A 21,616-nucleotide genomic window follows, 5' to 3' on the forward strand; every position below is an offset into this window, starting at 1 on the left:
AAGCGCTCGCGCGCTCGTCGCGACATGCACGCGACCGATGCGTGATGCAAGGCGACAATTTCCTGCCGGCCTCTAGCCGTGGTTGAGTATTCGTGGACGAGGCTGTTCTTTCATTGAGGCTCCGCCATGGCGGCTTCGAGTGCGCTGGCGACGGCGTCAATCGGCGTACCGGCCGACCAGCTATTCAAGCGACTCGAGCTCATCGGCAGAGGCGCCTATGGATCTGTCTACAGAGCGCAAGCGCCCTGCTCTACCGCACTGAACGATCTGACCCGGCCGCAAGCAGGACACATCTTCCAACATCGACAGTCATCGCCCTCAAGGTGATGAACCTCGACACGCCAGACGATGACATTAGCGAAGTCCAGAAAGAAGTGGCATTGCTGTCACAGCTCCGTGACGCCGACAGGAACAACATCACACTCTATCACGGCTGCTGGCTTCACCGGACAGAGCTCTGGATCGCCATGGATCTGGCCAGTGGGGGCAGCATACGCACACTGGTCCGTCACTTCTTCGGGCGCGAGCCAGGAGCGAGCTTACCTTTTGGCGAGCAGATGAAGGCTGGCACGCTGCACGAGCGCTTCATCGTCATCATCGTGCGAGAGGTTCTCACTGCCCTCGCATACTTGCATAAGATGGCCATCATCCATCGCGACATCAAGGGCGCGTCACCCGCTTGTCGTACAGCACTGTGGCACGGCTGACTCGACTGAGCAGCCGCTAACATCCTGCTCACACAAACCGGACGCATATTGCTCTGCGATTTTGGCGTGGCGGCTCATCTTCAGCTGCACAGCAAACGCTCAACGTTCACAGGCACGCCCTACTGGATGGCACCCGAGGTTATCACTGAAGGCAAAATGTATGACACTCGCGCGGATATTTGGTCACTCGGCATCACTATCTACGAGATGGCGACGGGCAATCCTCCATTCGCAGACATGGAAGCAATGCGAGCAATTCAGCTCATTCCAAAGACACCCCCCGCCACACTCAAAGGTGGGTCATGGTCCGCAGCCATGCGAGAATTCCTTGCGAGTGCCTTGATAGAAAGTCCTAGCGAGGTGCGTTGTGCAGCTTCCTAGGAGTTCATCAAGCTTGACATGCAGTGCAGCGGCCGACAGCCGATGATCTTGTCAAGCAAAAGTGGATTAAGAGCCAGGCCAAGACGCCGCTGAATGTCCTGCGGGAGCTCATCAACCGCTATGCTGCATGGACAGCTGCTGGCGGCGTAAGACAGAGTCTTGCTGGCGCCCAAGATACTCCGGAGCTCGAGGAATCCGACTTTGACGGTGGCATCGGTTCCTGGGATTTTGACGTACGTGATCTACGACTCTGCAAGCAAGACAGCTGCTGAATGGCCCATTACAGAGCGCTGTCGCTGACACAGAGGAGGACACGCTGGGCACCGACACAGGATGTAAGTCAGCCGTGCTCGACTGAAACGCTTCGCAGCTGATTTGCATGGTAGACGCGAGCTCCGTTGCTGCGATCTCGCAGCCTCGATCGAATCCTTTGATGGGCCTCTTCGATAGCGACGAAAACGGTGCGACGACGTCACAGGCTCGGCCGTTCGCACTGCCGCGCTTGCCAGGTCTCAGCTCGCTCGCACCGCACTCGCAGGCCGATAATGAAATAAGCGCTCGGAGTATTCATCAAGATGCTTCCACGCGCGCAAAAGAGACGCTCAGACATAAGCCGTCGGCTATTGAGACTTCGTCTGCTGTTCTCCACGACGATCTTACATCGCCACTCACGATCCGGCCGTCGCCAAGACTAGAAGGCATGGCCATCATGCAGGCGGCATATGCTGAATCGAGATCGACTGATTCGCCGACAAGTGCCCACTCTCTCGACTCGCTGCACGGTCAGTATCGCGGCCGGGCGAACACGGCGCCGAGTCAAGCTGGCCATAGAGTCACTGGAAGCACTGAGCTTCGTTTCCCGCCTGTGCGAAATGCCAGCGCTTTGCCACCAGTACCTGAGAAAAGGGCTGTCGGAGAAAAACCGCTGTTGCTCGTTCAACAGCGTCAGAACAAGCTGAAGCTGGCGACCGAAGCCACGCGAGTCATGGCTGCACAATCGCCCACAATGTCTGTCGAGGAGGCATTCTCAGCGACATGGCCACACGGACCTGGCATCAAGGTGCTCGACTACAACGCACTTGCGTCTGCTGGGGATCTACAGAATGAACTTGACGTGACTCTGTCTGCACTGGGTGCTTGGCTGAGCACAGTCGACACAGGTCTTGGCATGCTCCTCGAGCAGCACGGCGCTTGATGAACAACCGCAGTCGATATATCGATGATCCGAAGCATCGACCCTTGTGGCAGGTTGGCTTAAACTGCTGACTAACCCCAGGACTCCCCGAGCGTTGCGAGACAGCCGCGCCTCGAAGGATCGCAGGACTTACCTGCAGCTCACAGTCGCAGATTACGCCAAGGTCGAATGCAGGAGAGAGGCGCTCCTCCTTATACGGAAGGAAGGGCAAGACGTTCATAGCACTGCCATGCCAGTAGCATAGTGACCCTGCCGGGGCGCGAAAGGGCCTATCAGAATAAACGCCAAGGCTGTCGTCTATATGTAGACAACGAATGATCCGTTGCGTCAAATGCATCTGCGACAGCGGTCCTCGTGATGTGGTACCGAAATTGCGTTTAAAAGACCAACGGACTAATCGACGCTTGATTAGTATTGCCGGATGGAGCAAAAAGAGTATGTGCTACTCGACGAGTCAAAAAGCAGCGTACCGGTATTGACCCGGCCCACCTCTCGATAGTAAGGACATTCATCGTTGCAATCGAGCGCATCACCATCCTGCTCACGCTGCACTAATTGTTCAGGTCTGGGCTGGCGCGGATGTAATATATATATCTCAAGTTCTCAAGACACTCAAAGCGTCAAACCCAAGCTGATCACGATGTCGGCGTCGCATGGGCCAATTGCCGAGTAGCTCGCATCAGGCGGCGAGTAATGGGCCAGCCGATCTCTATGCTACACTCGGCATCGATCGAACAGCCTCTGAGGCCGAGATCAAGAAGGCTTATCGAAAGCTCGCCTTGACGGAGCATCCTGACAAAAACCGCACAGAGGGTGCCAGCGAGCGATTTGTAGTGATACAGCAAGCATACGAAGTCTTGTCAGACGCGCAAGAGAGGGCATACTATGATCAAAACTACAGCGACTTTGTCGAGGGTGTCGGTCAAGGGGAGAACACTCATGACTTGGACCTGGCAGATCAAACGACAAGGGCTCCCAACATTTCGAAGCGTCAGCTCATGCGCTTCTTCACGGCCGATGCCTACAAAGGCTTCGAAGATTCAGACGCTGGCTTCTTTGCAACTTATCGCACTCTCTTTGAACTTATCGCCAAAGACGAAACACTCGCGAGGCCGTATCCTGGCGAGGCCGCGTTGGCCGATGCTCCTTCCTACCCGAGTTTCGCATACTCAGCTACACCGTACGAGCCGTCTTTGCGCAACTTCTACGCCACCTGGCTCAATTTCACAAGCCGCAAAAGCTTTGCAGGCGTCGACATGTACCACGCTCAAGATGCGCCTGATCGACGTTACAAACGCGCCATGGAAAAGGCTAATGCCAGGGCGCGGGATGTCGCTCGTAAGGACTATAGTCAGACAGTGAGGTCGCTGGCAGCCTTTGTCAGAAAACGAGATCCCCGTTTCCTGGCTTCTGATGCAGCCGACCCTATGAAAGCTCGAGCGGAAGAAGCACAGAAGTCGCGCGAAAGCATCCGAGCCGCAGCAATCCTACGCGCTGCAGAGGCTGAGAAAGCTGCGGCAGAGTATCGAGCTCAGCATTGGCAAGAAGATCTAAAGGATCCCGAGCAGCTCATCAACGGCGAGTACGTCGGTGACCAGCCTGCTGACGAGTCTTCCGAAGCAGACGAGGCTTACTGGTGCGCGGCATGCGACAAGACCTTCAAGACGGAGGCTACTTGGTCCAATCATGAACGATCAAAGAAGCACAAGCAAGCAGTCATGCGTCTCAAGCGAGAAATGAGCCTCGAAGACAACGCACTGGACCTTAGCTCGCACTCTTCTGCGCAAGCTAGCGAGTCGGTGACGCCAGCCAAGCGTACAGATGCTTCAAGTTTAGATATGCAAGGCAAATCACTTGCAGACAGCCTAGCAGATCTCAACTTACGAGCATCAGACGAAACTGATGCGGATCCTGAGGGGTACGCCGCCATTTCGGCTACTGACGAGCCATGCAAATTCGACACATTGATCGAAGAAAGGACGCACTGTACAGACCAGCCCGCTGAGCATGCCGCAGTGTTGCCGCAAGGACATTTGCCTGCAAGTGCTGCAGATGTGCAGCATTCATTGGCAGTCGAATTGCCGACGAAGCGGGAAAAGAGACGAGCAAAGGAGGCAGCCAAAAAGACCAACGCGGCAGATTCTGTACGTCCATCTGCCTTTGCCGTGCATGTGAAGCTAAGTTGTCGCAGTCCGCGGTCTGTAATGTCTGCCAGGAAGCCTTTCCCTCACGAAGCAAGCTCTTTTCGCACATCAATGACACCGGCCATGCTGCTGCCGAGACCAAGGCAAGCACCAAAGCATCAAAAGCAGGACGGAGACGGTGATCGACTGTCTATGCATTGGAAGCGCGATCTAATCGTACTTGCGGAACCCTTCGCCTGTTTTGCGACCAAGTTTGTTCTCCTTGACGAGCTGCTCGAGAAGGGGACTTTCCTTGACCGCCTCTGCGCTGATCTCGCCCGTCTCAACGCGCGAGTCTCGCCAGCCTCGTGATCTACAGGCCCAGTCAGCATCCGAGGGAGCGTGACAGGTGTGACGCACATGTGCGACAGTGTGTCTAGACCGACAAACTGCTCGTTTGTTCGTCAATGGTCAATGCATGCAGAGCGGTCGATAGCTCACGTCTGAGAGTTCGAAGGGGCCCATCGGATAGCCTGCGCCAAGCTTCATAGCGACATCAACGTCCTCTGCCGAGGCCTCGCCTCGCTCGACCATGCGGACCGCCTCGAGCATATAAGGCACGAGCAATCGATTCACAATAAAGCTAGCGTGGCTCAGCCCGGTAAGGCAATCTCAGCCAGGACGACGTACCCTGGCGTATCTTTGCAGGAGACGGCAGTCTTCTTCATGCGCTTACTGAGATCAGCGAGAGCTCGATATGTCTCCTCGCTGGTCTTCTCCGTCTTGATGATCTCGACGAGCTTCATCTGCAAGCAAGGGACGTGAGCCAGCAGGCGGCTGAGCGGGATCAGGCTTACCTGAGGCGGCGGGTTGAACCAATGCCAGCCTATCCACTGTCGGCTTGGCTCGGTCGATTGTGCAATGTCAGTGATGCTCAGACTGGACGTGTTGCTTGCAAAGATGGCATCCTTTGGCGCCGACTTGTCAAGCTTGCTGAACAGCTCTTGCTTGACCTTGATGTTCTCTACGATGGCTTCGAGAACGAGATCGGACGACTTGACTGCTTCGTCTGGGCTTGTGCTCGTGCTGATGTTCTCAAAGACTTTGTCGATCAACGACTTTTGGGCTGCCTCGTCTTCAGGGTGCGCTTTCCTTGCTATCCTCGTGAGTGATTTTGTGATGATCTTCTTGCCGTTCTCGAGCGCCTTGTCCGAGACATCCGTCATGACGACCTACAATGGCTCAGCGGGAGCTCTGTGCCGGGCTGGGGACTCACCTTGATGCCGTTTTGAGCTGCGACCTGGACGATACCGGCGCCCATGAGACCGGCTCCAAAGACTGTCATGTGATTGATGTCTTTCTGCAGTGCTGCCGAAGTGGCGAAGCTTCTGCGCACAGCGCATCCTTGCAAGCTTCTCAAAACGCTCGGCCGCAACATTCTTGGTGATAACATGCTCGCCGCCGCTGGAGAGATTGGTGGTAGTCGCGCCCCGTACAGCTGCGGGGACCAGCAGCCTGCCTGCATATCACGTGACCGAGATGTTGACTGACGTGCACGCGCTCAACCTCACGCTGCCCTGTGAGCTAGCGCAACAGTCTGTCAGCGAGAGTGTTTCATCATGGCTATCGACGAGAATGTCGACCCTCGTGCTCGCGCTATCGCCATGGCAGGCGGTCGTCGGGCCGTGTCGAGTGGCTTCATGACCAGCGAAAGGACTCCAGCCGGAGGCACACACAGCACGTGGAGAGAGCCTCGTACGCACGGACAAGTCAAGCCCAAGCCGGCCCCGCTACTACAGGGAGGATACACCGCGGGCTTGTTTCCTTTGACGACATCGTCCTTGCTCGTCGGCGACCGGCAGCCGACGAACGGCAAAGAGCAGCTACACCCATCTCGGCCGGGCTTGGCGCAGTCAAGGTCAAGTTCGAAGGTCAGCACGAAAGAAGCCAGGATAGAAGATGCCCTCTCAGACATGAACATCGGCAATGTAAAGCAGACCGACAGAGGTGAGCCCCTCACAATCTAGATTGTCATCATAACAGAGCTCACAAACGACCACAGACGAAAGAGCCTTAGGTAAGGGACGACCCCCCTCGATGCAGCCACTTGGCCCAATAGACAATGTCGTCGGCCATTCACCCGTCCGACGCCTGGTCAGCAAAGGGCAGACTGCATCTGGCGCTCGCGCGCAAGCCGAAGTGACACCTCCTCAGCGCAAGAGGAGCGCACGCGCTTCGCCTCAGCAGACACCCCAGGCTGCAATACATCATCAGCCGGTCAACAAACCCGTCTCGAAGCTCACAGAGGCGCATGGATCCCCGCCTCGCATCATTAAGCGCAAAGACGGCGCGATCCTCAAGCGTGGTCGAATGCTTGGAGAGGGCGGCTTTGCTCGTGTCTACGAAGCCTTTCCTACTCTCGCCTCCTCACCCGTTGTCAATCATACGCCGGGATCAGTTGATCGAATCAGGATCGATAAACAAGGCGAAGTCAAGGCGGTCAAGGTCGTTTGCAAGCAGCAACTCAAATCCGCAAAGAACAAAGCAAAGGTGACGTCTTGTTGATTCCCTCACTTTATGGGCTAACATCTTGGCAGCTCTTTACTGAGATCAAGCTGCATCAATCGATGGCGCACCCCAACATCGTCCGCTTTGACGACTGCTACGAGGACTCGTCTTCGGTATACATGGAGCTCGAATACTGCTCTTTAGGCAGCATGAACGAGTTGCTCAAGCGACGTAAGCGATATCAGGAGCCCGAAGCACGGTACTATCTCGTACAGCTCATCGGCGCTTGCGATTATATGCATTCTCGCTCGGTCATACATCGTGATCTTAAGCTCGGCAACATCTTTCTCGACGGCAACATGGATCTTCGTGTCGGCGACTTTGGTCTCGCCGCCCTGGTCCGCTTTCCTGGTGAGCGTAAGACGTACGTCACCTCGTTTGCGAGTACCGTGAGTAACAACTCATCAATCTGCGCAGGACGATGTGTGGCACGCCAAATTACATTGCGCCAGAAGTCCTCTACAATTCAGGGAGCGGACACAGCTTCGAGGTGGATGTCTGGTCGATCGGGGTCATACTCTATACGCTCATCATCGGTCGTCCACCCTTCCAGACCAAAGAGGTAAAGGCAATCTACGATAATATCCTCAAGACGCGTTACGGCTATCCGGAAAACGTTGCCATCAGCGACGAAGCAGTCGATCTCATCAGCAGCATACTTACATCAGCAGACCAGCGTCCTACTCTCGCGGACATCCTGGCACATCCTTTCTTTACATCCGGTCCTTTTCCACCCAGGATACCCACGGGAGCCTACCATGGCCTCGTCGACTACAGTGGCATCACGCCAAGAGAATCAGCAGATAATTTTGAAGCTCTGAAGCGGATTTGCTCAGCTCATACTTCGATACCCAGCCAGAGGACGCATTCTCGCAGCCCTGTGTCGGAGGGGAGGACGCCGCCAAAGGAGCCGAGGATCGTTCCCGCGCCGGCTGTCGAGCAGCAGGCCCAAGCGATGGAGCGCGAAGTCCAAAAGGCCCTCGCGCCAGACAGTCCCGTGTCTGACCTCATCAAATCTGCAAGAAAACCCCTTATGGTATCCTCGCAAGCCGCAGAATTCGGCAGCAGCCGCGGTCAGCGCAACAGCAGACGCACTTCTGCTTCGCCTGGACAGTCAGCAGCAGCATCGCCTACAGGCGGCAAAGGCGCTGCAGCGCATGCAGATGAGCCCGAGCGGGCTCAACGCGGTCTGTTGCGGCGCGCAGTCACCCAACCGAGCCCGTCAAAGCCGTCCGAAGTCTCGCCAGGCCAGCCGACTCTAGCCGGGTCACTTCGGACAGTGCCAACCTCTCTAGCCGGCTCGGTACACTCCGAGGCACCTTTGCCCGCGAAGGAGAAGAAGCCCGCCCCGACCGAAGCTCAGAAGGAAGCTGCTGATCTCGACAGTCACGGTCCTACGCGTATTGAGCAAGCTGGATCAGGCCTGTATGCAGCATATGCCTCCGCTCTCGGCGATGCACTGGCGTGTGACAGCCCGGAAGCCATCGAAGCTTTGCCAATGCTAGGTGCGTCAGCTGAAAGGAGGTAACGGCGCCCGGCTGACGTGGCATTGCAGGAGCAGCAGCACAGCAGCCGCGCGTCTTCATCACGTCCTGGATCGACTATCGACACAAATACGGCCTCGCATATCAGCTCTGCGATGGCACGAACGCTGTCCAGTTCAACGACAACTCGAGCATCGTGTTGTCACCTGATCGCAGCCGCTTCGACTATCTTTTCCATCGTAAGGGATCAAATTATGTCAGATGCAACTACGACAAGGGATCGCCACCAGCAGACCTCGCGCGCAGGGTCAGTCTGCTGGATTATTTCCAAAACTACATGAACAAGGTGCTGGAGCGACACGAAGAATACGCATTCAAAGATGGACGACAGAAGGACATGCACTTTCTCGTCAAGTACTTCAGGCTAGAGCAAGCTGGCGTCTTTCGCCTCAGCAACGGTCTTGTGCAATTCAACTTTGCAGATCATGTCAAGATCTTGCTGTCTTCTGATGCGCAGATTGTGCATGTCATCGGCAAGGATTACCAGCTGTCCTCCCATACGCTGCGAAGCATCATGACGACTGCACACTCGTTCGGTCTGCTCGCGTCTATCGCTTCGGCTTCTGGCAGCATGCAAGAAGGTCGACAAGAGTGCAGTGACTTGCTGCAGAGACTGCAGACATGCTGCGAGATGCTGACGCTGATCAGTCAGCGCAAGACCGCCCCGAGAGCTTGATTCTTGTAAAACCACTGTAGCATATCATGCAACAGGAGCTACTCAAATGACCATATCTGCACTAGACTCGCATTGACCGTGGCTATGCTTGTGTCATTGAGCGCAGGCGGTCGCTTGATCTTGCGTTCCATCTCAGTTGCAAAGAGCTGATCACGGACATCCGCGTCAGTGAAGTGCACGAGCTCGAGCATAATTGCGACTTACGGTAGCGTAAGCATGATCGAGAAAATCTTCGAGATCGTACTCCGGTCGCACGAAAGGCTCGCTGAAGATTTTTGCGAGCGTGGAGATGCTAGCGAGGTAGTGAGACTGTAGCGCAGCAATCTCCCATAGCGAGGTAGCGAGCGCGTTGGTCTCGAGAGGATCTGGCTCTTGCATATCGAACGGATCACCTGCGACGTCATCTTCACGATGAACCATGACCATGCAAGCTGGGTGACGCTTGAGCAGGTTGTAGACAAAGGGCAGAATGGTGATGATCGCAGCGGGCGGCGCGGATACGCTGAGGCGAGCCAATCGCTTTGCAAAAGAAGCGACCAATTGCGCAGGGAGCAGCCTGCTCACGACAATGAGTTTGTGATTCTGACCGAGTATGTGCACTTACGGTGATGCAAGGAAGGTGTCGAGCATGCGGAAGAAGCGCGGCCGGTAGCGAGTGTGCAGAACCTGTCTGTCCAGGAGCGCATAGAGTCGCTTATAAAAACTTGGGTAGTCTCTGAGCAGAGATCAGCTCGTGCTGGCGGCAAGGGAGAGAACGCACAGATTATGGTGGACAATGAGCGTAAAGAGGCCGTTGAGAGCGAGCAAAGCCGTCGTGCCACCTGACTTGATCGTCAGGGTCTGGCATGAGATGATGCAAAGAGGTCTGACCTCGATCGCATGCGTCTGAGAGGAAATCCATGAGCGCCGTCGGACGGCTCATGTGAGGAATGACGGAGCGATGCAATATGGCGAGCACGCGCTTCAGGTCGTCTTCGAGATGGAGAAGGGGCAACAAAGCAATCCATGCTTGGGCAAAAGCTTTCTTGTGCTGGACCAGACTGAGTAGCTCAGGCAAGCGAGCTTGAGCTCTGCGACTGAGCCGACGAGCAGCAGGATCATCCGAGCCAGAATCTGACGGATCGTCAAAGATACCCGTGCTTTCGTCTTGGCCGTCTTGCTCGCCAGCTGGGATGTCTTGATCTCTCTTGCGCTTCTTGCTGTCTGTGGCTTCGACAGCCGGACGAGCGAGAGGTTTACACGTCCAGAAAGCGTCGAGCTCGGATGATTCGGTAGGCATACTGCTGAGGCCTTCAAGGAATGCGAGCGCTGTGCTGGTGAACTTGTCGAGTTGTGCAGGGTCAAGCTGGTCGCGCGTGGCCTGCGCTTGCTCGCTGTGGTGTGCGCAGATCAGTCAGTTTATTGTCAAAGCAGGCATCTCGGCCGTACCTGAGCGCACGCAAGAAGTAGAGCCGAATGTCATCGTAAAAGTTGAGATAGCGAGTGAGAAACTCGAGACGCAAGTCTGGCGCGATCGTGACATGTTTGCTCGATCCTTCTGGCCGCACAGGCAGCAAGAGAGCTTGCATGATCTTTGACCAGAGGCCGGCCGCAAATTGATAGGCAGGCGGCCTTTGCAGAGACGAGAGCTGCTCTGACTCTGTTCTCAGGAGATCCATGAGGATATTCAACGAGGCGAGCTGCAGGGTTCGTGTATGAGCGTTCGACGCCTTGCCGGGCGAATGATAGCTCACTCTGATGGCCTTGTCGTCGTGATGGAGCATCGCAGCGAGCGAGCTCACAAAGGCTTGGTAGCGAGCTTTTAGCCAGTCCCTGACTGTTCTCGCAGCTCCCTCTCGGTCGCTCGGGAGCCTGCCGTGGAGTCTCCCCCTCCGTATGAGGGAAGACAAGATACGGTGGAGCGAGTAGACTGCTGCGTGGGCCGTCTCTGCGCTCTGAGGGGAGGATGTGGCCGAGTGGAGCGAGTCGAGGAGATCAGAGAGAGGATTGAGGTTGTTTGGCTGTGACTGCAGGCTGGCCTCTGCGGTGGCAATAGCGGGCAGTCTGGCCTTCTCCGACGGCTTCTGGGCTCCCACCCTGCCCGGCATCTTGCTCCCTGTCGATCCTCGTCCTGGTCGACTGCCACGCAAATTTATGAACGACAACGAGCCCAGGCACTGCGCAACGGCAGGCAGAGGCTAGGCTCGGCTCGGCTCACACTGACAAGCTCGAGTCGATCGTAGCACAGGCACAGTGACGACCGGGCTTGAGCGCGGCCATGCTGGACGGATAGTCCCTCCATGCGCCCAGCCAGCCAGACAGACAGACAGCGTTCCCTTCGCCCGCAGACTCAGCTGAGCCGGCAGGGATGAGCAGTCCACTGCCTCCACCGCCCAGACGGAGGCTCAGAGTCACTCCCTCTGGGCCAGTGGACATTGCCTCGAGGGCAACGCCGCCTGGCCTGCCTCACTCGACAAGCTCGCCTGCCTTGCTCAGGGCGAACAGCTCGACCAGCCTCACTTCACTCACCAGGCCGGGCAGCGCAATGAGCCTTGCCTCTGCCCCCACCACGGCCCCTACAGGATCGACCGTCTCCATCGCATCCTCGCCCGTCAGCCAGCCGGGTGGTGCTGCCAGGGCGAGACAGTTCATCCAGAGGCCTTACCCTTCCAGCACGGCGCTCTCAGATCCCTCGTATCCAGTCCTGCCTCAGCGGGTCTACGCTCCTGTCACACTCACAGGCAATACATCCAGTGGCATGTCCCTCCTCGTCCCCACCGCCTCATCGTCCAGCCCACCCGGCGCGTCTGCAGCCTCCAGCTCGACATCCCCCGCGCCAGAGTCGGCCGCTCCCGCGAGTGCCGCGACAGCAGCAGTCGTGAAGCGCAAGAAGAAAAAGAAGAAGATCGCCATCACCCCAGAGATCAGCCAGGCCGTGCACAATGTCGGCCTTCCCACTCAATCTGTCCCCATGGACCTCGATCCACCCGCCACAGCGCCCTCGCCCAGACCACAGCCACCTCTGCCCCCGCGCCGCAGGTCAGATACACAGCTGACGCGAGCACCGATGGCCTCCTCTGCCTCGCCTTCGCCAGGCGCAGGTGAGTATCAGCTTGTCACCCTCACTGTTCGACAGCTGACGCTCATTAGCTGCACCCGCAGCGAGCATACCTACCAGGACGCGCCCGGCCACCTCCGCATCTGTGACGACCTCTTCGCCTGGGCGGGCGCGTTCAAGTGGTCCGGCGATCGTGCCGCTTGCCTCGGCAGCTTACTCGTCAGAGGCAGGCCAAGCAGACGAACCTCCTCCGCCGCCCTGGAGTGCTCCCGACCGAGAGCTCGTTTGGTCCTCGACGGAGCAGCCGCTCACCTTTGACCCTCAGATCCCGTCAGAAATGACCCAGGTGGCTCCAGTCCGCCACGACCAGGCTAATGTTGCCGGCGTCAGGCTTGCTGATGCCGCTGAGCTGCCTAGCAGCCCACCGCCGCAATTCGACTCTCTCCCACCTTCACCGGTGGCCTCAAGGGGACCCACACCGCCGCCAGAAGCGCGCCTGCCGCGGGATTTGGATCCTTCGGGCCTGCCTGTCAGAGACGACGCGACGCTATCAGCTACAGAAGTCTCGACGATGGCCGTACTCGCATGGGAACAGGATCGCCTGAACGGCTTGCCCCTTGAACAGCGTACACAGCGCGAACGGCAGCGTCGCCGCAGGAGCCTCGACAGCTTCCTCGAGAGCCAACGAGCGGCTTATTATGCTTTCGAAAGAGCGCAAGAACGAGCTAGCATCCCGCACACAGAATCTGTCGCGACAGATCAACACCCTGGTGAACCGCCCAGGCAGCGCCAGAGGCTACAGCTATCCGAGATCGACAGTCGCACCACCACCGACCACGAAGAATCGCATGGATCTGCCGCAGAGGAAGCTCGCTTACCAGGCGCATTCATCACTCGTCAGCCAAGGGCTCGGAGCTCACGGTTGCGTGCAGCGACCCACGCTGCTGCTCGTTCGGATCCTTCGATAGACGACGATGTGCTGGTCGAGCGACTGAGCAATAGTCTTCCGAGCGCGCCACACCCCGTCGTCACCCAGCGTGTAGCGAGCCTAACCGATGTTTCACAAGCACAGGCAGCCCCCGCGGCCCAGGCAAGTTCGCGTCCTCTATTCGGGGGATCATTCTTTGAGGAGGCGCGCTACGGTCCCACCTCTCAACATGCCGTCTCTGGGCACCAGGTCGAGGGAGTGCATCCGCTAGATTTGTCGGCCGTGCCGCAGGAGGAAGAGACCCTGCGATCGCCGTCGTACCTGGAGCTGCATCCAGGCTTCTCGGGCCCAAGCTTGTCAGACTCGCTAGCAGAGCAAGGCGCGCCTCATCTGCCAACCTTCGTCGATAAGACGCTGGCTGACAAACAACCGGCGGATCCTGTTGTGACTCATCGCGCAAATAGCCTGGCTTCAACTCCAGAAGCATCCGAGCCATCGACCGATAGTGAGTCGCCCTCTGCCAGAAGCAGCACGACGCCAGAGGATCCTGTGACAGCAGCCGTTAACAATGCCGGTCGTCTGTCAGCAGATGTCCACCGCTATCCAGTCCTTGGTCTGCAGCGCGCTCCGAGTCGGGCAGAGCAGATGGCCGAAGGCCGACGAGCGTCCATGCTCCTCACCCGACCTCTCTCAACGCGCCGGCCTCGACCTCCATCACGTAGATGGGGCATGACATTTGAACAATTCGAGCGTCCCGTGGAGCAAGCCAACCCGAGCTTGCTCTCTTATATTCCTTCGGCTGAACGAGATTCCTTGCCAGCGCCATTACAGCCTCGTCGACTCAATGCTCTCACTGAGAGCGACACGTCGCTGTCTGATGCGCCTGATCATATGGAGCTCAGCGGCGTGCAGACTCTGATCAGCCGATTCGAAGCCGTGAACGCCGTCCGCAGCTCTCCTGCTCCCACGCCGCCTGTGTGGAATCGGAGGCACGCACGCAATGCATCCGCGCGGTCATCAGCAACAGTCACAGCATCGGAACCCATACAAGTCACGTTTGCACCGCCGTCTCATCATCCACCGCCTCGTCCGAGAGGCCCTCGCGAGCGGCCCGGTAGTGCGAATGATATCTCGGCGCCTGTTGCCACCCGGCACATTACGGATGAGGCTATGCCGACGACAGAATTAGCGTCCATGTCTCTGTCCGAGCCACTTGCCGCAGCCAACAGCACCGCGCGTATCGCGAGCACTAATTTGCGTCGGCAGAACTCTGTCGCAATCACCGATCTCGACCTACTTATATCTCGCATGGACAGCAACACTGACGGATCGAATTATGAAGTATGTTGCGACTTGTCAGGCCAGGGTTTTCGCTGACAGTTCTGCAGCAATTACTCACGCTTGGGGAGATGATCGGTGATGCAGATGTAAACCGTACGGATGAGGCCATCCTGTACGTTGCAAAGATCGAGCTCGGCATGCGACGACGCGACGCTGCCGGCAAGGTCAAACAGAAACTGTTCTGCGCAGGTAAGTGCTTCGTTCTGAAGATTGGCAACATTGACATCGGCCAAAGGGGTCCGCGTCAACAAATGCAGCATCTGCCTCGTACAGTTCCGACCGGAGGAGTTGGCTGCCATGCTGCCCTCTTGTACTCACGTCTTCCACTGCGGCTGCGTTCAGAAATGGCTCAAGCGCTCGCATCAATGCCCTGTCTGTAGGGCGTAATGCGCCAACAAACTGTTGTTGCATTGTTGACCGTCTATTTCACTTCTGTACTATGACCGGCACACCATATATGACCGAAGCCGCACCGTTGAGATAGCGGAGTCTGCAGACAGATCTCGACGCTGACAGAGCCTTAGGTAGACTCAATCCCTGACTGCAGAAGCCCAAGGCCTCGCCAGCAATGTCGAGACCAAAAGCCGCCATTGTGGCTTTGGCGAGCTTGTCAATATCCTTATCAGTGACGTCCCACAGGTTCGCAAGAACACATGGGCTGCCTGCAGCGAGATAGTGCCAAGGCGTGCCAGTACTGTCGTATTGCCCCTGTCGCCTGAGAGCACCCGAAGAGCAGCCCCAGAGCATGGCAACGGCGCATTTGGAGAGCTGCCTGATACTTCTCGAGCTGATATACTGTTCGCCACCGCCGTGTCCGAAGTACCTTTGCAAGCAGTCAGCCGGTGTCCTCTTCGTCAGACGTTCTAACTCACAAGAAGAGGTCATTTTCGCGCAGGGCTGCCTTGAGCTCCTCCTGACTCGGTGCTCTGTTTGCAATCTGATCCCATGCGTTGCGATTGAGATCGTCGACGAAGGCGCTTGCCGTATTTTTGAGATCCTGGCTGGGATTGAGCACGGCAAAGACACGTCTTGCGTCGATCTGATAGCGTGCGTGGCTGGATAGCTCTTCAACATTGGCGTGCCAAGCACCATGCATGTCGAGACGATCGCGCAACGCAGCGAGAGACGAGAGACGTGTGACTGATCGACCTTGTAATACTTCCAGAGATTCCCATGGTAGTGCGGCGAGATGTTTGTCAAGGATCAGGTATGTATGCGCGTCTTCGCAATCAGCAAGTGACTGCACTTTCGGGCGTTGCAAAGGCGCGAGAGCTGCTTTGATGTCACACATGAGCTGATCGGCATCGAGCTCGTCATATGCGATGGGCAGGCCGCAGAGGTGGACTGAATCGATCAGCAGGTGGACAATGTCCTCAAAGTCCTCATCTTCGCTTTCGCTAGATAGCTCTGCCAGACATTCGACCAGTTCAGCCGGTAGCATCAGATCTTTGGTGACTTTTCGGCTCGTCGATGACAGCGCTGCCTTGATGTGTGACAGGATACTGTCTTTGACGCTTGCAAGCAAGGAGGCATCGATATGCAGGCGAGGTGGCAGAAGCATGCACTGCATCTCCTTGAGCTCGTGAGAGCTCGATGCGGCGAGATCCATACCTTGTAGGCGCCCAGCCAGCGCTGCTCCAAATTTGCCAAGAGCTCTCCGAGGCGAACATCTAGTGCTTGACGGATCTGCCACCAGGATTTCCGGGTTTCCTTCGTATCGACCGTCTTGGCAGCTTGTGCTGTCGCATTTGCTTCGGTGATTATAGATTTGAGCTCATGCATACATGCGGCAAAGTCGAAAAGCTCGTCTTCGTCCTCGTTCTCGCGCTTGCCCATACGATCCAGAGGAAGTCGAAGAATGACAGGTATCCGGTGGGGTACATGCCGAATCAGGATCAGTGCGTCTGCTTGCTCGTTCATCTGCAGAGAGACAACGATCGAGTCATGCGGCAATCGCTTCATTACCTCGCTCGCGTCGCAACCTTGCCAATGTTGGAGGTACTGCTTCGATAAATTGGCCCAGTGCAGCTTCATGGGGTCATCTGTGACCAGTGGACGCATCGAGCTTGACAGACTTGGCCAATTGGACTTGCACAGCGCAGTCGTTAGGCACTTGCGCGCAAGCACGCCTGTCATTTCCCTGTTGAGAGTGATGGCGGTTGCATAGTCTGCTGTCTAGTCATATATAAAGATTTCCAACGCACACGCAGCGAACGTACCGAGGTTGTGCAGTACAGTCATAGAGGTATCAATGCCATGCTGCAGAATCCGATCGACAAGCCAAGCATCGAGCACAACGAGAGCATCGCGCTGCAATGTCGAACTTGATGCAAGAAGTAGCTCAGCCAAATAGGCTTTGACAAGATCGCCAGCAGCCTCCTTGCGTATGGAGCCGATGCGGCTGCCAAGCCCAGCCGCTGCTTGCAAAGCTGCGGGAATCATGCTGGCTGCTTCTGAGAGGGTCTCACGACGTCCCTTGAGAATCTTCCTGCTCTCTAAATCGCTATGTCTGAGCATTGCAACAATAAACCGCGTTTGTAGACGTCGAGTAACCGAGCAGTATTTTTGCAAAGCGCTCAGAGGCGAGACCAAGTGTTGTGCTTTATTGCCTGCGCGCGCGAGCCACGCCATGCGCCACAAAACGTCAAAGGTCTCATCCGAGAGCGCATGTCGGATGTTGGCAGTAGTCTGCAATTGCGACCTATTAGGACTGGGAAACGTAAGCAACAAAGAGTCGGTATCCTCTGCCGAATGCGAGACAGCCGCATGAGCCTGATGCAAGAAGCGCTCTGTCTCTGCAGACGATCCGGCGAGCGAGCTCTCAAGGAGCAAAAGACTTGCTGGCATATGATCGAAGCGCGCCGCTATGCGCCTTGCTGCTCGCCTGTCTTCGATTGCCATAGTAAGATCGTCAGCATCATATGCAAGTTGGCCGCGCGCGCAAAGCAAGCGGAGTGAAATTCGATCGAAGCAAAATGCTGTGGCGCATTCCAGAGCTTGACTGAGCGCATGGATGGCCAGTCTGACCGAACCTATGCTCTGATACATTTCAGCCGTGAATCTGGCAGACTCGCAGAGACCTTGTGCGATCTGCCAGGTCACACAAGATACATTGAGGATCCGACGGCTGAAGTGACGATCCTCGATGCCGTCTGAGATGTCCACATGCTCGAGAACAGATCGAGCAGGACGCTGACGCGCCGTATATCGCGAGATCAGACCGAGCGCATTACCGTATATGCGAGAAGCGGCGAGAGCAGCTTGAAGTGCCTCATCCATCTTGCCGGCAGCTGCCGATATGTGCGCCGCGACCAGATTGCTGTATGCACAAACGTCTTGATCGGCAAGTCGCCATTCCTGTCTATCGCCCACGCGTTCGGCCGACAGCGTCGTGTAGCATTCATACGCCGCTATGTGAGACTGAGCCGCGGTCTGCGCGCTGACATATAGAGCTGCTACAAGCGAAGAGGTGAGATGAAATTGACAGAGCATGAGCGGTGTTTGGCCTTCAAGCCGAGTCTGAGAAGCTTTAAGCAGATCATCGGCTTTACTAACGTTCTCTGCGCGTGCGTATGCACGGGATAATCTGATCGAGGCCGCGATGAACAGAGACCGGCTCGAGGCATCTTGACATTCGGCAGTACATCTGCGCAATTGACGTAGGACTTTGAGAGCGCCAAGGCGGTCACCTGACACCTCTGCAATGTCTGCAAAATGTAGCAGCTTGTCGTAGCAGCCGATGCTACAAGCAACAGGCAGATGCGATGGCGCCGCAGCCAGTCCAGACTGTGGTGCACGGCTCGTTTGCTTATTGTGCGGTCCCAGGGACGGGATTTTCGGGCTAGCGGACGGACTGAGGGCCATCTTGTCGATCTTGTTGGTTACCTCCTCTAGTGCGGAGTAGCATCCCCCGCGCTGCCTCGTCGTCAACGTCGGCCATCCCGAGAGAGTCTCGTGAGCCAAGCGACAAGCTTCCTGATATATTGCAGCGTGCTCGCCGGCGTCGCGCCAGCGCATCGTTGCTAACGCTGTACGAATTGGCAATGACTGCGCGCAGCATGCACTAGAGGCAGGAATCTCTGCGACATCTGCTCGCATCTACTATGAATGTAAGCAAGCGTCTGACGCAGCGGCACCTGACCGACCCTGACCTCAGCGAGGTCTTGCGCCTCTGCCGAAAGCCGCATGATCTCCTCAGGCTCGACCGCCGGCTGCTTCGACAATGCCTCCATCTTGAGCAGTACGATTCTAACACATTGTGATCAGCAAGAGCCACGCTCAACCCAGCGAGGCTTGCCTTAGGCGACGATGAGACGAATTCGCCTTGTCCAACCGCGCTAGGAGGGAATCAAGTGTATGCAGATAGAGTTGGTCTGAAGACGACTTTCGGAATTGCCGTGAGAGTTCGTAGCATTGCACTTCCATTAAGAGCAGTTGTACGGCCGAGTTACTCGTTCTCGCGGCACAAAGTATATCGACAGACGCGGCCGTGTAGTTTAGCAGTACATCGTCCAACGCTATCGCTGTGCTTAGCGAGACGAGGCGGAACAGAACGCTATACTCTTCCGCGAGGATGTCTAAAGAGACTGTGCTTGCTCGATGCGCAAAAGTCGGATCTGCCGTCAGCAAGACGCAGCCAGTTGTACTGCTCTGTAAAGCCGCTGAAAAGTTTCCTTGCTCTCTTTGCACATGTGCAAGCGTCTCATACCGTCTAGCAAGAGCCTTTGCAAGCTCCTCGATAGCCTTGCTGTTGCAGCGTGAACCGGGCGGCGTCGACAACAATGCTGCGGCGATGATGCACGATCTCTCCACAAACGATGCTGCATTGCTATGTCTGACCCGATGAAGCGCGATACCATGGTTGTACGCAGCTATGGAGATGCACCTTATGGCGTTGAAGACTGCATCGTCAAGCTGCTCGAAGGTGATCTGAGTGCTGCTCGTACTGAATAAGTCTGCAGCAGACAAAAGCAGGCCAAGACTACGGGCTTGCGAGGCTCGTTCTGTGGTGGAGAAGATGATTGATGATGCAGTAAGAAGGCTGTCGAGCATTCGCAGTCGCGGTGATGCCTGGACCGCAATGCCTGCTCGGGAAGACTTGGCCAGACAAGAAGCAGCTGCGCACAGTATGTCGGCAAGTTTTGGGGCAATTCCCGGTTCAGATGACGTTAGAGCCTTGTGGGCTGCTAAGCGCAGACCATCTATAAGACTGACGGCGCTTGTACTGTCTTGCGAGCTGCCCAAACTTAGCAGGGCGCTGATGTGACCTTCTATGTCCTTTGTGACCGCGTCTATTAGGGTTCCTTGATCGAGCGAGCGCTGCACATCTAAGACGGCAGCGCGTGCACGAGCAGCAGGCGAGCCGTTTCCGGTCGATATTGGGATACCTGCTTGCTTTGCTACGCGATTGACTAGTCTTGCTAGCCCTGCGAAGGCTTTAGAATCGGAGCACGCTTTTTGGGCAGAGCGTTTGGTGATATTGGTGATGTCGAAACAAATCTGATCGAAGGCGGCTTCCACAGCCTCGCGCATGACAGCTGCCGACAGTGCATGCTCGCCCGCGGCGCGTAAATAATGCACGATGCTTTTCTCGATTCGAAGCAAGACGCCTTCGAGAGCGTCAAAGTCGATCGCAGGCAAGAGAGCAGGGATCATGGCATAACGAGATGCCTCAATGCGTAGCCGCAGAATGCCCGCAGGATGGGATGAGCCTTCGATGTCTAAGCTAGCGGCGAAGAGTGCACGGTGTATAGCTAGCAGAAGTGCTTTGAGACGAGCAATACGGGTTTCTGCGTCCGCAACTCGCCGAGTAACAGCTGACTCGTACCATGCTATGGCATCTATCGTGTCACGAAGACAGCTCAGCCAATTCTCGAGCTGCAGGTCCAGACCGTCTCCTGATGTTTGCGAACGAAATGTCAGTTTCGCTAAACACGTGACAGTGTGGTATTGAGCTGTCATGACGAGGGAGGCAAGTGTAAGATGCGAATCGTCAGCGCTTGATTCTTCGCATGGCAAGCTCCTATCTGATCGCGAGTTGGGCGTACTTGCGTCTGCAGTACTTGCGTCTGATGCTGAAACGTGACGTGATCGATTTGTTGGGGATTGACGCATCTTTTGAGGCAGCAGAGGGTAGTGCAAGAGGTATGCCCAACCACGGAAGCTGTCTTGAGGCGTCCGAGCTGGCCGTGAGGGCGAAGGCTGCGAGAGGATCTTGCACAAGCTGATGTGCTTCTCCGCAAGTTCGAGCAACGCGCGATGATACTGTGCAGCTGTTATGCTCGCGTGAAGCCGGCCAACGCAGGGAGGACATACCTCTTCGAGCTCTATCAGTCGAGCTATAAAAGCACTTGAGGCCTTCTCAATCTGCAATATCGAGCTACTGCTCGCTCTGCTGGTGAATCTGAGTGTCTCGAGTGCTGTCGCAGTCTCGTCCATGGCGGTAGTGCGAGTCTGTGTGCCCGTCCTCTTGGACCTACTGGCAGCAACAGTGTTACACCCAGCGCCGTTGAGCGTGCAAGGCTCCTGCGGTGCGTGTTCGGACGCGGAAGAATCAGGCCGAATCTTTCTGCTCTCTGCGTCTTGCGCGGTACTCGACGAGCTAGCTAAGCGGGCCAGCAGCTGGAGGTTCTCATTGACGACTTTCATAGCCCGCGACGTCTCTGCTTGCGCAGATCTATTAGCTGTTGTTGCGCGCGGCTTGCCCATCGACGGCCCGGACGAGCGAGCTGCCTGGCTGCGCCGCATCTGCTCGCTGTCTCCGCTGCCGGCGAGGTGCGCTGGACGTTGACGTTGCTGCAATCGCTGCCGTGCCTCAACGCGTCGAATGTCGATCGCGGGCGCGCGGACCGTCACGTTACCCGACCACGATGCACGATGCTGCTGACATACAGCTCGCTCGGCAGACTATCGCAATCTCACGGGAAGGCTGCAAAAAAGATTGCTTGCAAACGAAACGACGGTATACACAACTCGTTTCGCGCCGCATGCTCTCATTGCTGGTGACACTCGGGCATAGCCTCGTCTTCGAAGCCAGAGTATGATCGACAAGGATGCTCGTGAGACATGCCGCACTGCGCGCATTCTTGAGGTCTCTGTTGCACTCTCTGCGAAAAA

At 56.6% G+C, this 21,616-nt stretch overlaps 6 protein-coding genes across 6 annotated transcripts; 3 read left to right on the forward strand and 3 right to left on the reverse strand.

The window, feature by feature from the left end:
* Positions 1–126: 126 nt before the first annotated feature.
* Positions 127–4,609, forward strand: L969DRAFT_94212 (uncharacterized protein; the record flags this gene model as incomplete). The annotated part of the gene is made up of 10 exons (XM_014713491.1): positions 127–236; positions 287–503; positions 558–666; positions 721–1,067; positions 1,118–1,321; positions 1,375–1,423; positions 1,475–2,221; positions 2,319–2,526; positions 2,957–4,427; positions 4,475–4,609. 10 exons carry the CDS (start codon positions 127–129, stop codon positions 4,607–4,609), a joined length of 3,597 nt encoding a protein of 1,198 aa, XP_014568977.1.
* On the reverse strand, positions 4,518–5,886 carry L969DRAFT_87068 (uncharacterized protein). The gene is made up of 6 exons (XM_014713492.1): positions 5,683–5,886; positions 5,264–5,638; positions 5,097–5,212; positions 4,908–5,049; positions 4,827–4,855; positions 4,518–4,779 (listed from the first exon to the last, which is right to left on the reverse strand). The coding sequence occupies exons 1-6, from the start codon at positions 5,857–5,859 to the stop codon at positions 4,638–4,640; spliced, it is 981 nt and encodes a 326-aa protein (XP_014568978.1). The 5' UTR covers positions 5,860–5,886; the 3' UTR covers positions 4,518–4,637.
* Positions 5,887–6,025: 139 nt separating this feature from the next.
* On the forward strand, positions 6,026–9,194 carry L969DRAFT_17069 (uncharacterized protein; the record flags this gene model as incomplete). Its single annotated transcript, XM_014712902.1, has 5 exons — positions 6,026–6,413; positions 6,469–6,956; positions 7,004–7,338; positions 7,392–8,479; positions 8,530–9,194. The coding sequence occupies 5 exons, from the start codon at positions 6,026–6,028 to the stop codon at positions 9,192–9,194; spliced, it is 2,964 nt and encodes a 987-aa protein (XP_014568388.1).
* A 38-nt stretch (positions 9,195–9,232) lies between these two features.
* L969DRAFT_94215 (uncharacterized protein) lies at positions 9,233–11,453 on the reverse strand (the record flags this gene model as incomplete). The annotated part of the gene is made up of 8 exons (XM_014713493.1): positions 9,233–9,340; positions 9,399–9,750; positions 9,799–9,909; positions 9,955–10,015; positions 10,065–10,567; positions 10,623–10,873; positions 10,928–11,312; positions 11,392–11,453. The coding sequence occupies 8 exons, from the start codon at positions 11,451–11,453 to the stop codon at positions 9,233–9,235; spliced, it is 1,833 nt and encodes a 610-aa protein (XP_014568979.1).
* An 88-nt stretch (positions 11,454–11,541) lies between these two features.
* Positions 11,542–14,887, forward strand: L969DRAFT_17071 (uncharacterized protein; the record flags this gene model as incomplete). The annotated part of the gene is made up of 4 exons (XM_014712903.1): positions 11,542–12,274; positions 12,336–14,500; positions 14,548–14,689; positions 14,736–14,887. The coding sequence occupies 4 exons, from the start codon at positions 11,542–11,544 to the stop codon at positions 14,885–14,887; spliced, it is 3,192 nt and encodes a 1,063-aa protein (XP_014568389.1).
* Positions 14,888–14,926: 39 nt separating this feature from the next.
* L969DRAFT_94217 (uncharacterized protein) lies at positions 14,927–21,148 on the reverse strand (the record flags this gene model as incomplete). Its single annotated transcript, XM_014713494.1, has 7 exons — positions 14,927–15,323; positions 15,373–16,064; positions 16,112–16,668; positions 16,720–18,598; positions 18,646–18,748; positions 18,798–20,764; positions 20,816–21,148. 7 exons carry the CDS (start codon positions 21,146–21,148, stop codon positions 14,927–14,929), a joined length of 5,928 nt encoding a protein of 1,975 aa, XP_014568980.1.
* Between the last annotated feature and the right edge of the window lie 468 nt (positions 21,149–21,616).

The sequence above is a fragment of the Mixia osmundae genome (assembly GCF_000708205.1).
Source record: "Mixia osmundae IAM 14324 unplaced genomic scaffold scaffold_4, whole genome shotgun sequence".
Taxonomy (NCBI): Eukaryota; Fungi; Basidiomycota; class Mixiomycetes; order Mixiales; family Mixiaceae; genus Mixia; species Mixia osmundae.

What these genes read in the sequence shown, in the direction of transcription:
- L969DRAFT_87068 (XM_014713492.1), bottom strand. Translation starts at nt 5,859, where the DNA reads ATGTTATCACCAAGAATGTTGCGGCCGAGCGTTTTGAGAAGCTTGCAA. An exon ending in GCCCCTTCGAACTCTCAGAC is followed by an intron (nt 4,856 to 4,907) that starts GTGAGCTATCGA and finishes ACAAACGAGCAG; the next exon opens with TTTGTCGGTCTAGACACACT. An exon ending in CTAGACACACTGTCGCACAT is followed by an intron (nt 4,780 to 4,826) that starts GTGCGTCACACC and finishes CTGGGCCTGTAG; the next exon opens with ATCACGAGGCTGGCGAGACT.